General features: G+C 53.6%; 1 protein-coding gene across 3 annotated transcripts in view; it reads left to right on the forward strand.

Annotated features, from left to right (window-relative positions):
• DGKZ (diacylglycerol kinase zeta) overlaps window positions 1–13,922 on the forward strand; it is an 81,412-nt gene extending 67,490 nt beyond the window's left edge. For 2 of the 3 annotated variants that reach the window (XM_090033042.1, XM_090033043.1), the window contains 7 exons: window positions 714–904; window positions 1,771–1,802; window positions 5,451–5,494; window positions 5,955–6,075; window positions 6,795–6,831; window positions 7,137–7,236; window positions 10,445–13,922. In XM_090033042.1, coding sequence (XP_089889168.1) covers window positions 714–904; window positions 1,771–1,802; window positions 5,451–5,494; window positions 5,955–6,075; window positions 6,795–6,831; window positions 7,137–7,236; window positions 10,445–10,561 — 642 coding nt within the window. In that variant the 3' untranslated portion in view covers window positions 10,562–13,922. The remainder of the gene's footprint in view (window positions 1–713; window positions 905–1,770; window positions 1,803–5,450; window positions 5,495–5,954; window positions 6,076–6,794; window positions 6,832–7,136; window positions 7,237–10,444) is intronic. The other variant, XM_090033045.1, reaches the window with a different exon arrangement.
• Window positions 13,923–14,767: the final 845 nt, after the last annotated feature.

Consider the following 14,767-nt stretch of genomic DNA (forward strand, 5'->3'; position numbering starts at 1 on the left):
ACCAGCATACTGCATAACGGCAACTAACCCTTTCTTATACTGAGTATAAAAAGGTTGGCTGCCGCTCTGCAGTATGCCAGTCACTTCTGGACTGCAGTTTGCTGAGCCTCGGTTTGCCAGTCCGCAGACTGGTCCACAGTCAGTTCCAGTCCACGGTCACTTCCAGTCCACAGTTTGCCAGTCCATGATCTAAAAAGGTTGGGAACCCCTGAGGTTCCCCATGTTCTGTAAGGTGCTGCCACCGAGGAACAGGAGGCAGGATTTGAAGGAGTCCTGTGGCAGGGCTGTAAGGCTGTGGAAGTGTTCTAGGGAAAGGGGGAGGACTTGAGTCTGGACGTAGCCCTGAGATGGAGGCCATTGAGAGCAATCTTTCCCACCCCTGGATGGGAATTGACCAGATGAGGCCAGGGGATGCTTTTTCTTCACCAAAGCTCCACATATACACAGCTCACCTGCACTTCACCTGGTCTGGGCCTCTGTGACCATGGTACAAAGGCTGCCATGTGGCAAGCTAAGCCCATCCTTGCCCTATTGCCATGGAAGCTTACCGCTGTGCCAAGCTCCTGTTTCAGCTCCACTCTCATGCCAAGCCCACTGACGCACAGTGGGCTGTTGCCTACCCCACCAGGGGGGAATTGTTTTCCTGGGAGTTGAGGGGACTGGCCTGTGGGACATGGCTTCCCTCTCTGAAGTAACTGATTTGTACCTTCCAGGAGCACCTCAACTATGTGACAGAGATCTCTCAGGATGAACTGTTTGTGCTGGACCCAGAGCTAGTGATCACTCAGACTGTGGGCACCTCTCCTGCCATGCCTGACCTGGTCGACACATCATCCACACCCACAGGGCACCATTTTGCTTTCCCTTCTTCCTCATCCTCTCCACCCTCTTCACCCGCCCCCAGGTAAGACTGCCCATTCCAGTCTGGGAGGGTAGTCTAGCCATGTTGAGACAGGGGCTGGGTGGGGAAGTGAACTGGGAGTTGGGGTGGTCCTGGCACTGGCTTTGCAAATCTGAGTTGAAGTAAGATGGGTTGTGTGAAACAAGTGGGAATTCTCTGTATTTTGTTTCCAAAAGATGACTGGGCTGAAGGACTAACAGCCTTCATCTTCCTCCTTTCCTCACACATCCCACTCTGAGCCAGTGCAAATGTAGGGCAGTGGGGCTACACAGGGTATCACACCCATGGCTACAGTTCATCCTCATCAAGCCAGGGTTGGCTTGGGCTCCAGAACTTGTTCTCCATGACCAGTTCATATGGCAAGGGGGAGACATGTCCCGGGGTAGAAGATAAATCTCAGATCATAAGGTATGGGTACAGGGTTGATTTTTTTAGGGGGCGTGGAGGGAGGGGTGTTGAAGAGGCATAGGTACAGGTAGGTGAGTGTGTGAGGGAGTTGGTAAGGAAAGAAACCAAGTGAAAAAGATCACGGCAGAGAACAGAAAGACTCCAAGTCAGGAAAGGGACAGGTAGAATTGTCTGAGAGAAGTTCATTTCTTCAGTTGGTCCCTCCTCCCATCCTGTCACCTCCGGCAGAGCTGCAGCAAACCTCACACAGCCAGCTGCTGGACGGCGTTTGGATTTAGGGGCTTTCCCAGTTACTCTGGTCCTGGTTTCTAGCAAGAGAGGTTGCTGGGGTGGGAGCTGAGGTAACAGGTAGCAAGAGAGGTGGCTGAGGGCAACACAGAAGGGTGGGGTGGGGTGAGAAGGGAGTTTGCTGTAGAGCACTGCCAGTTTGACAGTATCGATTTGCCTTTCTTGTCTTTCAGCTCAGAAGCAGGAGTTGGCCCCACACACAAAGGTGAGTCCTTCAACCCTGCCCTAGCAAGGTTCCCATGCTGCCATGGCCATGTCTCAAGTACCGTACGTCCTCAGCCTGATTCTTTTCTTCCCCATAAACTAAACACAATACGTGTCCTGAGAGACCGCCATAAATAAGGGAAATGGTTACCATTCATTGAGCCTGGCCCCTGCAGGCCATACATTGTACTGTCCCTCAAGGGGTCCTGACTCAATCCTGAACCCGCAGGCTGTGCAAGCAACACAGAGCCCATGTCTGGAGGGTCAGGGACTGTGCGGTGTACTACCCTGCAGAAGGAGCAGAGCTCATTCCCTCCACCCTGGTGCAGCAGGAGTGCAGAGTGCTTAAGCAGGCCCAGGACAGGATGGTCCCCTGAGGGAAGCAGCCAGAGAGACTGGCTGGAGAGATCCCATAACCATTTGCCTGAGACATGGAGCTGCCTAAAAGAGCTGCTTTTCCCCAGCTCTCTTGTGAAATGTAGAGATCACAGCTGGAGAGGGCAGGAAATGACATGGTGGCAGGGTTAATCTCCCACCTGCAGAGCTCCCACCTTTGGCTGGGTTGCTGGGAGTTGGGTTTGTCTCTGCCAGGCACTAGCAGGGCTCAGGAGGTGGGAGCATGGGGTCAGGGGCCTCCCTCAGCTGAGCAAATGGAAAGAGTTTCCTGGAGCTTGAACAGAGCCCAGTGCCTGGAAGTGTGAGTGAGTCACTGGTGAGAGGCATCCAGGCTGCTGGCTGCATCCCTGGGGACCTGCACTCTTTCCCCTTCTGCATCAGGAGTTATGTTTCCCCTGGGCCTGAAAACATTCCTTCTTGCCTGGCCAAAGCTGGTGTCTGGCCATGCCTGTAGGAAAGTGAGGGTTTCTCCCATAGAATCATAGAAGTGGGGTGGGAAGGGACCTTGTAGATCTTCAAGTCTGACCCCCTGCCTGGGCGGGAGAAAAGACTGGACTCAAATGAGTCCAGCCATGTAGGCATCAAGCCTCTTCTTAAAGATTCCCAGGGTAGGAGCCAGCACCACTTCCCTAGGAAGTTGGTTCCAGCTCCTAGCTGCCCTAACTGTGAAGTAGTTCTCGCAGATGTCTAATCTAAATCTACTCTCTAATAATTTGTGTCCATTGTTCCTTGTCATGCTAGGGGGCGCGAGGGGAAACAATGTCTCCCCTAAACCCTTCTGCTCCCCCCTAGTGAGTTTATAGACAGTCACCAGGTCCCCCCTCAGCCTTTGCTTGTGAAGGCTGAACAGGTTTAGGTCCCGCAGTCTTTCAATGTAGGGTCTGCCCTGTAGTCCCTGGATCATGCACGTGGCCCTCCTCTGGACCCTCTCCATGTTGTCCACATCTCTCCTGAAGTGGGGCGCACAGAACTGGACGCAGTACTCCAGCTGTGGCCTGACCAGCATCACATAGAGGGGGAGGATCACCTCCCTGCCTCTACTTGAGATGCACCTGTGGATGCACAACAAGGTCCGGTTAGCCCTGCCAACTGTGACCTTGCATTGTCAGCCCATGTTCATCTTGGAGTCAATAATGACTCCAAGATCCCTTTCTGCCTCCGTGCTCTCAAGAAGCGAGTTTCCCATTCTGTAAGTGTGTTGCTGGTTTCTACTGCCTAAGTGCAGCACCCTGCACTTGTCAGTATTGAAACGCATCCTATTTATGTCAGCCCATTCCTGTAACCTATCCAGGTCTTGTTGCAGTCTTTCCCTCCCTACTAGCATGCTCACCTCACCCCAAATTTTGGTATCATCAGCAAATTTAAACAGGTTGCATTTCACCCCATCATCCAAATCGCTGATGAAGAAATTGAACAGCGCAGGGCCCAGGACCGAGCCCTGGGGAACTCCACTGCCCGCTTCCCCCCAGGTCGAATATGACCCGTCCACCACCACCCTCTGAGTACGACCCTTGAGCCAATCTGCAATCCATCTGACTGTGTAGGCATCAATGCCACAGTCGCCTAGTTTTTTAATGAGGATGGGGTGGGAGACGGTGTCAAAGGCCTTGCTGAAGTCTAGAAAGACTACGTCCACAGCAACACCTGCATCCATTGCCTTTGTGACCTCATCAGGTCACAAAGGCAATCAGGTTGGTCTGACATGACCTGCCCCTAATGAAACGGTGCTGGTTCCCCTTGAGCATCATCCCTGAAGCCAGCCCATCACAGATGTGCTCCTTGAGGATCTTCTCAAAGAGTTTCCCAAGAATAGAAGTAAGACTGATGGGCCTATAGTTGCCCGGGTCCTCTCTCTTCCCTTTTTTGAAGATGGGGACCATGTTAGCTATCTTCCAGTCATCCAGCACCTGGCCCGAGCACCACGAGTGCTCGTAAAGTCATGCCAAGGGCCCTGCAATAACCCCAGCTAGCTTCCTCAACACCCTGGGGTGGAGAGCATCTGGACCCGCTGACTTGAACACGTCCAGCCCCTCCAGAAGCTCTCTAACCCGGTCCTCCCCAACCTGAGGTCTGGAAGCGTTCCCTTCGAGTCTGTCTGACATCACAGCGGGCAAGTCCCGGTCCCTGCACAAGAAAACGGAGGTGAAGAATTAGTTAAAGAGTTCTGCTTTCTCCTCTGGCGCAACCACCAGATTGCCCAGCATACTTTGCAGGGGCCCCACATTACCTGGTGCCTTCTTCATCCTCCCTATGTATTTGAAAAAGGACTTTTTATTATCCTTGATCTTGGACGCTAGTCCTAGTTCTATGTCCGCCTTAGCTTTCCTGACAGTCCTGCTACAGGCCCGAGCAGAGGAGGTATGCTTCTCTTTGGAGATAGCATCCCCCTTCCACCGGGTGTACACCACCTTTTTGGCAAGCAGGCATTCCCAGACGCCCTTGGTGAGCCAGGGGGGCTTTCGGGCACTCTTGCCCCCCTTGCATCTTGTTGGGATGGACTCCCCTTGGGCCCTGAGTATCGTTTCCTTAAGTAACGACCACTCGTCCTGGACATGTGAGTTCCTCTGCCCTCAAGGACCCCAGCGCCTCACCCACTAGTCTCCTCAACTTGTTAAAGTTGGCCTTTTCCCATCTGTTCCCTTCCATCCCTGTGGAGTCTCCCCCTCTCTTTTCTTCTCTTCCCTGCCTGCCATAGCACAGCCAGCACTGAAAAGCTGAGCCCCTCGCCAGGCACTCTGTTCCAAGCAGAACCTGCCTGATGTGCACTCCAGGGCTGCCCTGCCAGTAGCCCCCTGAGAGAGTCAGGTTTAGAGACTGTCAGTGAGAAGGTCCACTGCTGTTCCCTCCCCACCCCCACACAGCTTTCAGCCTCTTGCTGGCTCCTTGGGAAGTGACCAGCCCTCTGCAGTGCTGGAGTAACCTGCTCCATGCTCCCCTGGTTGAACCAGCACTGAGGCTCCTGCGAGCCCCAGCACTGGGATAGCTCCAGGACAGCATGTTTGTAAACCCTGGGCCCTGCACCATGTCTGTATGCCACAGAAGCTGCCTCTGAGCCCCAGTCTGCACTAGTGAGGGGCTGAAATGAAAGGAAGCTCTCTTGGGCAGAAAGGGAGATTTCCAACTGTGTCTCCTCAGTGCTTCCATTTGCTCCAGTGCAGCCTGTATGGCACCTGTTACCAGTCTCCCCACACAGACAGACACTGCCTACCCCTGCTTGGTTTCTATCTTCTTGATTAGTGTTTCCTCTTTGCAGACAACCCTTTGATAGAAGCTGCCAAGAGTGGTGACTTTAGCAAGGTAAGATCTGCCCTGTGCTAGGAAGCCAGCCATAAGAGCTGGAGGTGTGGCATCTTGGCCCAGAGCAGCCCTCCTCAACCCCTCCAGCTGGCTAGGACCCCAGCATAGTGTGAACTTCCCTTCTGAGGCACCCGAGTGGTGCCTGCCAATCGGGCTTCCTAATCATCCTGCCAGCCCCAGCTATGGCAGCATGGTACACATGCAGTACCAGGGGAAGTGATCCAACAAGGAAGCTTGGTTTGGGATGGGTGGAACATGTGGCATTAAATGAAGGCAGCTGTAGCTTGTGGCTGAGCTGGAGACCAGTTCAGTTTCTCACCCAAGTAGAACATCTGGGTAACTAGTAGCTTTGCACTGGTGAAGGCCAGCCCTGCCAGGTAGAGCAGGGTGCCTTCTTGGCGAGAAGTTAGGGGAGCCCTAAGAAGGAAAATTAATCCAAAACCATCTTGTGGTCTTGTAGTTCCAGGAGTTGCACAGGGCTGGAGGAGACCTGATGGTGCGAGACTCTTCTGGTCAGACAGTCCTGCACCTTGCCGTCAAGTCAGGGAGCAAGGACATTGTCAAGTACATCATTGAGAATGGTGAGTCAGTCCTAGACAGCTGCCCTGCTGCTAGAGCAACTCAGCAGAGGAGACGCAGTTTGTTGGACTGGCATAGAAAAGGTTGGAGTCTGGATCCTCCAAGCCTCCCTTTACTCTTTGCTCCTAGCTTTCATGTGCGGGGTCCGTACTCTCTCTTGCTGGGTCTGTTGCTCTCTTTCCTTCCCTGCACCATGTCGTCTTCTTACTTGGGTTTCCTCTATTAAACATAAGGCCAGGCTCAGCCTCAATTAGACCCATGTGTTGCTGCCCTTGGCTTCATGGAGACCACGTGAGGAAATTGAGGCCAGGATCTGGCCTGCTGTGTTTGGTGTGTTTCTGAGGAAAGAAGGAAATCAGCCCCTTTCCCCAGGTTCTCCTGGTATCTGCGCAGCTCTGGAAAGTGTATCTGTTAGTGCCAACAGGGAGAGCACAGGTTTTGGTGTTTTTGGTGGTCTCACCAAAATGAAAGATGTTTTTCTCTGTTGGGGCCCAGAAACAACTCCCCTTTCCAGATTTTAGTGGTTTGGTCAGGATCCTAGTGGCTAATGCCTTGGGTATTATCACATTGCTAAGTTGCTTTGGGACACTGCCAGGTATCAGAAGAGAGCCCTGAAGTGGTACGTGGGGGCATGGCAAGGGGAGGAGCTGCACTGTGTATTACTGGGGCATGTGTCCACCAGACTGGCCTAATTGCCTTGCATTGGTCCTTCTCTCTCCAGCTCCTTCAGAGATCCTCGATGCAACAGAAGAAAAGAAGTAAGTTGCTGCCTGGTCTTTAGTGTTTGTTGCCCAGACCTGTTTGGTTTCCAGTATGCTGGACCCTTCCTGGACCCAGCTAACATTTCAGTACCAGGCTTGGGCTGAATCATTCCAGACACTGGGTTTTCCACCAGCCCAGGGTCAGGAGCAGAGCTCACAAGAGAAGCAGCATGACCCATTGTGAATCCCTTTCCCACTCCTGACCCAAGTCCTGGATCCCATTCTGCTGGCCCTAGGCATATTGCTTGACATCCTTTGCTTCCTCTAGGCTCTGACTCCTTTCATGTGTCCTTTCTTCCCAGCAGTGAGACCAGTTTGCATCAGGCTGCTGCCCTGCGCCAGCGCACTATTTGCCACTACATTGTGGAAGCTGGGGCTTCACTCATGAAAACGGACCTGCAAGTAAGTGTAGATGGGCTGGCAGTGGGGGACAGGAATGAGGGTTTACTGGGGTGCTGGGGGAGGGTTGGGACAGGGTCTCACAAGGTGTTAGCTGATGGGGTCAACAGAGGAGCATGAGAGGAATGTGAGCACATTTCCTGGGGCCCAGCCAAGTGAGGCACCTATCGGCTTCTCACTGGATAAGCTTTGGGGGCTTCCCCGGTGGTTTAGATGATCTCTCCTTGCCCTGCTTACCTACTCAGCAACAGAACCCCATGGCTGTGCGGGGGTTAAACATGTCTCCTTGCTCTTCCCTGCTGCCTGTGTTGTTTTTCTAAATTAGTGGCTGAGGGGCTGGAATGTCTCATTTCCCCCTTCCCACCCTCTGAGGTCATTGCAAGGACAGTCTCACCAGAGAGTGCCCCTCCCTGCTGCAGACAGGCTCTCCCAAACAGGAACCAGGGGCTGGGGAGGGGAGGGAGATCTGCAGGAAGGCAAGGAGCACTTTTAAAATAGCCCGGTCTACAGAGAGCAGCAAGTGGGTATCAAACAGCTTAGGCTCAGTCAGTGCTGTGAGGGATTAATTCAGCCTGACCTTGGGGACTGTGAGGTTGGTTGGTATGTTAGTCGGCGCAGTTTGTGCCAGTGCCAGGCCAGTTGTAGCGAAGGTGGGGAGGTTGTTTAGAGAGAACTTTCCAGGGATGTTGGCCTGTGGTGGAGGGCATGCAGTCATGTCTCCGAGTCAGAGGTTCCCTTGAGCTGGGGGAAGATAGAGGAGACATGGTGGCAGCTCTGTCCTGGGTGTTCTTGGGAGTTGGTACATAGCCAAGAAACTGCAGTCATATCTTGGTGGTTCCCAGGGGCTGGGATATAGCAGGGCAGCCCACCTGGGGAGTCAAGCTTGCTGGCCTACAAAAGCTTTGGAAAGTTTCAGACAATAAAACACCCCCTTGGCAGCTTTGCCAGCTGCCAGGGAGGTGTTTTACAAATAATCCCTGGCAAGGGCTCAACCTTCCTAACTTCTAGCCTTGTGATGCTCCCAGAGCAAGAATGGCTTTGCTGGCAGGGTGTGGCCCTAGGAAGAGAGGAGGAGTGCTTAGGTGAGGGAGCTGGGGGAGGAGGACTTGGCCCAGGTCACAGCACAGGGGGTCTTGGCATCAAGCGTGGAATCCTCTGCTTCCGCCCTTTGTTCTGGGAGGTGAATGGGCCCCACTGCCAGCAGTGTCAAAGGGAGTGAGTGGATGCCTGGCTGCAGGGGGTGCGGAGCGGATCTTGTGTGTATCTGTATACCAGTGCATCTGGAGTTGAGCCTGTCTAAGGGCCCATCTGCACTGCAGGGCTGACCCCCAGTTGCAGCTTCCTGGTATGGGGACCATATATCAGCCCCGATGCTATAATCCAGGTGGGCAGCGAGTTCAAGGTACTGTTTGGTCCTGTACAGTGCCAGCAGAGTAAACTGAGTGAGAATTGGGCTGGGCTTTTATCATGTTACAGTCTCCAGTCTTGCTGGGCAGGGGGGGCCCTCGCGGCTCCAGTTTCAGGTTGTACGTCTGCTGGCTTAGGCAGCCGGTGCTGTATCAGGGATTCTGCAGGCAGACAGGAAAGGGGCTTGAGTCTATCTTGTTGCTCAGCAAGCACAGAGATTCCTCAGAGGCCGAGAGGAAGCCCCCAGCAGAGCCATGGGACAGCAAAGCTTAATGTGCCAGCTTATACCCAGCACTGCGTGTATCTGGGTGCATCGTGTGTGTGCATGCATGCCATGTCTATCCGCCTGTGTGCCTCTGCATTCGTGAGCACATGGGGGCTTGTTTCTTTGTTCTCAACTCTATCTGCCCTTAGGGGAGAGCCCCTGAGTGTCCAGGCGTAGTGAACCCAAGTGAAATCTAAACTGGGGCTGTCGTGTCCAGGAGCCTCAGGTTCTCCTCGCTTCCTCATTGCTGCTGGCCTGCTAAGCTCTGAGGGCCAAGGCGGGTGCAATGCACTGCTTTTTAGGAGTTTATTTTCAGAGGATGGGGCAGAGTGCCAGGTCTCCTTGGCCTTCCTCAGCAGAGGGTTTGTTCAGCATGACAGAGCCAGGGCACTGAGCAGGAGCAAGGAGAAGGGGGAAGGGAGGAGTGTGGAGACGGAGCTGAAAGCTGTTAACAGATTTGCTTTTTATGGAGTGCGGGAGTTCATTAGTGGACACAGTCCAGATGGCTGCAATAAGCTGGTGAAATGTGAGCCTCCTCGGGGAGCGGGAGCATTGGTAAGACTGAGACTAAGAGCAGGGGGGGAGGGCGGTGTTGGTATTTCAGGGCACTCCCCAGACATACCCCTCACTCCTCCCCCCTCCCTCAGACCCCCCCTCCCTCCTGCCTGCCTTCCACTGAGCTGAAGAAGAAGCAGGTCAGAGAGTCAAATCCTTTGTCTTTCTGTGCAGGGAGTGGGAAGAGGAATGGGTACCAGCCAGGCTCTGTCCCAGACAAACCAGCTCTACTGGAACTTGCCCGCCAATAGCTTAGGCCAGTCTAAGGAACCTTTCAGGCAGGCAGCTCTTCCACCCAGCTGTGCTTCTCCCTCCCCCTGTGGCAGACCTGCTCACCACATTACACTCCCTGCGCTGTGCCCCACAGGGAGCCTCACCCAGGCTGTAACCAAACCTCCATCTGCCCCCATTTGGCTCTGGGCTCTGCACACCTCCACTGGCTGAGGGTGCACTGCTGCTAGGCTGTATACCACATTACCATAAAGAGGGAGTCATTGGGTTAGTAGGACAGGGACCCAAGTGTCTTGGGCAAGGAAAGGACAGAAGAAAGCAGCATAGCAATACTGGTGCAGACTTTGGTCAAAGAGACTGTTCTGAGAGGAGAGTGTGAACTGAGCCCTCTGCCAGGCAGGCTGTCCTCACCCAAGGAGTAACAGCAGCTCTCAAGCCAGTGACCTGGCTAACATGGAAAAGGGGGGGGGTATGAGGGTGGCAGTTGCCATCTCAGGACCTCTAGAGCTCAGAGCATGAGCTGATACTGCTTGCTGTAAGGCATCAGGACCCCCCAGCTGGAGGCTGCCAGGCTCTCTGTGTTTGGGCACTGAGGGGAGCCAGTAACACACTTAGGGGTTGGTTATCTAGATGTCTTGGGGGTGCAGGCAGCAGGGAGTGGTCACCTCTGTCACCCAGAGGAGGTCTCTGACTTGAGGTCTGTTTTTTTTCCTTTTGCTCCCCCTTCTTCCTTCTCTGTCCCTTGCTGCACAGGGAGACACCCCCAAGCACAGGGCCGAGAAAGCCAATGATCCTGACCTGGCTGCCTACCTCGAAAACCGACAGCACTACCAGATGATCCAGCGGGAGGATCAGGAGACAGCTGTGTAGTGCTCAGCGTGCCTTAACCGATGCCCCTGCCACTGTGGGCAGGGCAGGAAGATGACTGTGGAGTTGCAGGCCCAGCCTAGCCCTTCCTGAGTCTCAGCTCAGCCCCAGGAAGAAGAGGTGGCAGCGGCTGTGTCCCAGACCTGGCTGGGACTGTATTTATTATTTGTGTGGTGGGTGTTTGGGACTTAGAGCCCAGGTGCCCCCTCGCCTACCACATTCCCCGCACTAGAGACAGACTTTGCTCCAGCAGCTGTCTTGCCCCTGCTTCCCACAGGAGCCATTGTGCTACCCCTACAGGTGAGAGGCAGCTACATCCCCTCCGCAGTCCTTCAGGGGTATTTGCAGTTTGGCATCTAGCTCCTTGCCACGTCATAGCACCACATATTGCCTGTCCACTGGAGCTATCATTCAAACCATTTCTGCCCCCTACTGGTTCCAGGAGCCTGCCACCAGAATATGCAGGGCGGTTACCTGAAACCTGCTCTGCCTGTTGGCCCCATTTCTGATGGCCAGGCAAAAGGATTTCCAGAAGCTCTTGTGAGTCTGGGAGATAGTAGGTGCTGCCTGCTTTTGTTTCAGCAGGATGCTGTGAGTCCTGTGATGGAGGGAGCCCAGCCTCATTTGTCCTTGTGGCAGCTCAGTCATTTATGGTCCCCTAGTCTTACTTTTTCTCCCTTTCTTTCTTGACCTCTGTCCTGGGGCTTCATCCAGCCATGTGAGGAACCTGAAGCTGGAGGGAATCCAGTGGGGAGCGAAACCCCCAGTGACTGATCTGCAGTTTGGCACTTGTTCCGTCTGGAGCCTGCTGCAGCAACAGTTTCAACAACATGCCTGGGTCTCCCAAGACTTGCTTGTCTTGCCACCAAGCCCTCTCCCAACCCAGCTCTCCTCTTTCCCTTCCCCTTGCTCACATGCTGCCTCCCCTCCCTGCTGCACATGGTTCTAATTTGTTGAACAGCAGCAAGCTCAACATGGGTATAAAATGTGCCATTTATCCAGCAAAGAGGCTGCCAGGATGGAAAGGGAGCTTCTCTCATCTTAGTATAGACTCCCCTCCCTGCACCCTGTGACACTGGGAAGCTTGGGGTTGAGGTGCACCTTGAGGCTCCTTCTGTGGGGAAGTGACCCAGAGAGCACATGACAGGAACACACAGGGACAGAGGGTGCCAGATTCGAGAGAGAAGGCATAGAAGAGACCCTCTAGCCCCAAGCCCCCAGGACCTCAGCAATGACATTCTTGCCCCACCCCCAGCTTTGCCTCCTTTTGCCAGCGTGTCCCCTCAGGGTCAGCTTCCATGCCCCTTTGCTCCACTTCCTCCTCACTTTATTCCTTGTTTAGCCCTGAATAATCTTGCCCTGTTTCCATGCCTTTCCCACAGAGTAGATTCTGGCTGCCTGCCTTTGGGCTCATAAGCAGCCCCTCCCAGTGGCCCAGAGCTGTGCTCTTGCTGTACTCCAGGCACCTTTCCCATCTCCTCCCGCTCTGGGCACTTTATTCACCTTCTTTTAGAAAAAAAGCAAACAAAGAGGTGGTGGGAGAGGGGGCTGACTCCTGGACATGACCCCGATCCCGGGCAGAGGCAGCATTATCCACAGCAGGGGCACTGTGTTCTGCCCAACACATTCCAGACCAATGCCCCTTGTTCCTCTGGCCCAGGGGAGCTCTTCTCTCAGGGACCTTGCAGACATCTTGAATGAGGAGCCAGCTGGCCTGGGGCTGGGTCTGCTGTATCAAAGCAAATGTGGCCCTGCCAGTGTGGTGGCTAGGAGCATTGGGGCGGGGAGCAGAAAGTACAATACCAGACCTGCCTAGGCTAAGAGAGGAGTAGTTCAGGGGGTTATACTTATAGTTCAGGGGGTTATGGGGCACAAGCAAACAAGCAAGAAGGGCCACTGGGGTCCAGCTTGCGTTTTGGAATGGATGGGACATGAGCCCATCCTTGGGGCTGTGTTCCTTGGAGGTACTCAAAAACATGGCTTGGGCAGTGGGGACTGGCATGTCCCTAGCTTGGGGTGAGAGGTAGAGCTGGGCTTGCTCAGCGCTGACATGCTTTAGGACCCCATCTGTTTTTGCAGATGGAAGGGAATTTCCTTTTCATGTCCTTGTTCTTGGTAGTTAATGGTTAGCACCTTGGAGTAGGGGCAGGTTCAGGGCCTGGAAGGCCCCAGAGCTATGCCTATGCATGGAGCTATCTGTTGCCATCTGTCCTCCAGGCCTGTTTTCATTAGTGGGCTATGTCAGTGCTGCCATGACGGGGACTTTGGGGGCCTTGCTGCTGGCAGAGATTCCATCCCCTTCTCTCCCAGCCTGTGCACATGTACACATCCCCTGCGTGTGAACTTGCCATGCCCACCTTGCCACTTTTCAGCTGAACACAGAATCACACAGCAGGAGCCTGTGTGTGGGCACAGTCCTAGATGGGCGAGAAATATAATAGTTTGAGACGACTGGGAGATTTAGACTAGCAGGAGACCAGCAATGCATTCCAACAGTTGTTCTGTGAAGAAGGTCAAGGAGGATGGCCTGCATCTAGCTGTCCTCCCCAGGGCCAAGCATGCCAGTAACCCATCTCCACCCCCCCATGGCTGAAGGCTGCTTCACAGTTTACTAGAATGTCACCCAGCTTTGCTGTAATGTAACCTACGCTCAGCAGAGCAGGCCAGAGAAGTGGAAGTCCCAGTTTACAGTGAGCAGGCTGCCAGGGTTGGAGAGGTGGGGGTGCCTGCATGGGCCTGATATTGTGCATTAAAGAAGAAAGTGGCTCTGAACCCCAGGGCTGCTGACCACGTCAGACAGTGCTGGAGGATGCTTCCTGTTGTGTAGATCTCTGTTTCTTGCTCGCTACACAAATACAGCCATGGAGTCAGGTCATCTGACTGGCAGCAGGACAGACACTTGTCTTTTGAACTGTATAAACAGCACTCCCTGCATGGGGCTGTGCAGTCCAGCCTGGAAACATTTACACCCCAAGCACACCTGCTTGCTCCTCATTTAGAACACCTTAGTTTTTGTGCAGGTACGCTGTCCCCTGCAGCTGCTGGGTGTGTGTGTGCGCCCACATTCCTGAACTGAGTTGCTGTGCAATTCCAAGCCTAGCTTGTTTTCCTGCAAGGCGGGGGGAGCATTTGGTAGTTCTATCTGCAGCGGGAGGCGATTCTGTGCAATACCTGTCTCTTGTCTCCTAGACGCTGTGTTTGGACTGTATTTTTGTAATTCTGTTAGGATGCCAGTTCTGGCAGACCGAGTGCCTGGGCAGCGGCCTGCACTCTGGTTGCTTTTCGTTTTTGACGGTTTGGATGTTGTTCTTTTTTTGCCATTGAAATAAAAAGGACGTTTTACTTCATGTCTCTCCTCTTAGTCCACAAGGATGAGGGGTGCATTGGGCACAATCTGACCAATACTGTGAGTGAGGCCAAGGTGCTCCTCTGTAATATGCTTCTGTCTCAAGCTCTAGTTTTTAGTTTGGGAGATGCTGGGATCTTCTCTACTAGGTCACATCCTTGGTCCACTTTTGCATGCTGGAGCCACCCCGACTGCACTGAGGAGCCTTTCCCATCCACATAGATACTGGACCCATGAACTGATAGTGCAGTGTTACATAAAGCATCTTTTGCTCCCCCCAAGCTGCATCCTCTTGGCGTAGGCATTCTTTTGTTGTTCTGCTCAGAGGCAGTTGTGGCCCCAGGAAGAAACCTCCCTTGCCTGCTGAAGCTGCAGTTATCTGTTTAATTTATCAACCTTAGAAGTTTCTGTTTACATTAAATGTCCTCCCAAGGGCCTTTTGGTGTGGACAGTTACCTACCCAGGAGAAGTCACTTCACCAGGAAGGAATGTGCTCTTACAGTTTGACTAAGAGCCAGGGCTCCTGGCTTCTATTCCCGGTTCAGGGAAGGCAGTGTGATCTAGGAATGAGGGCAGGGTTCCTGGTTTGTATTCTCACTTCCAGCAGAGAATGTGGTTGGGTCACAGAAGCCGAAGGCAAAGAGCCAGCACTGTGGGTTCCATTTCTGTCTCTGCTCATTGGTATGGCTATGGACAGTTCACATCACCTCTTTCCCTACATTACCCCCTGGGTAATGAACCTGATACTGTACATGGTCCTGTGAGCTGTTCTGATGAAGAAGCCAGAGATGGACAGGGGATTGTGCTTGTTACTGAGGTGGGGGAGGGGGGACAAGGGATGTACTCGCACCCACAAGCAGTGA

The sequence above is a fragment of the Crocodylus siamensis genome, chromosome 2, assembly GCF_052110815.1.
Source record: "Crocodylus siamensis isolate JL-2025a chromosome 2, ASM5211081v1, whole genome shotgun sequence".
NCBI lineage: Eukaryota > Metazoa > Chordata > Crocodylia > Crocodylidae > Crocodylus > Crocodylus siamensis.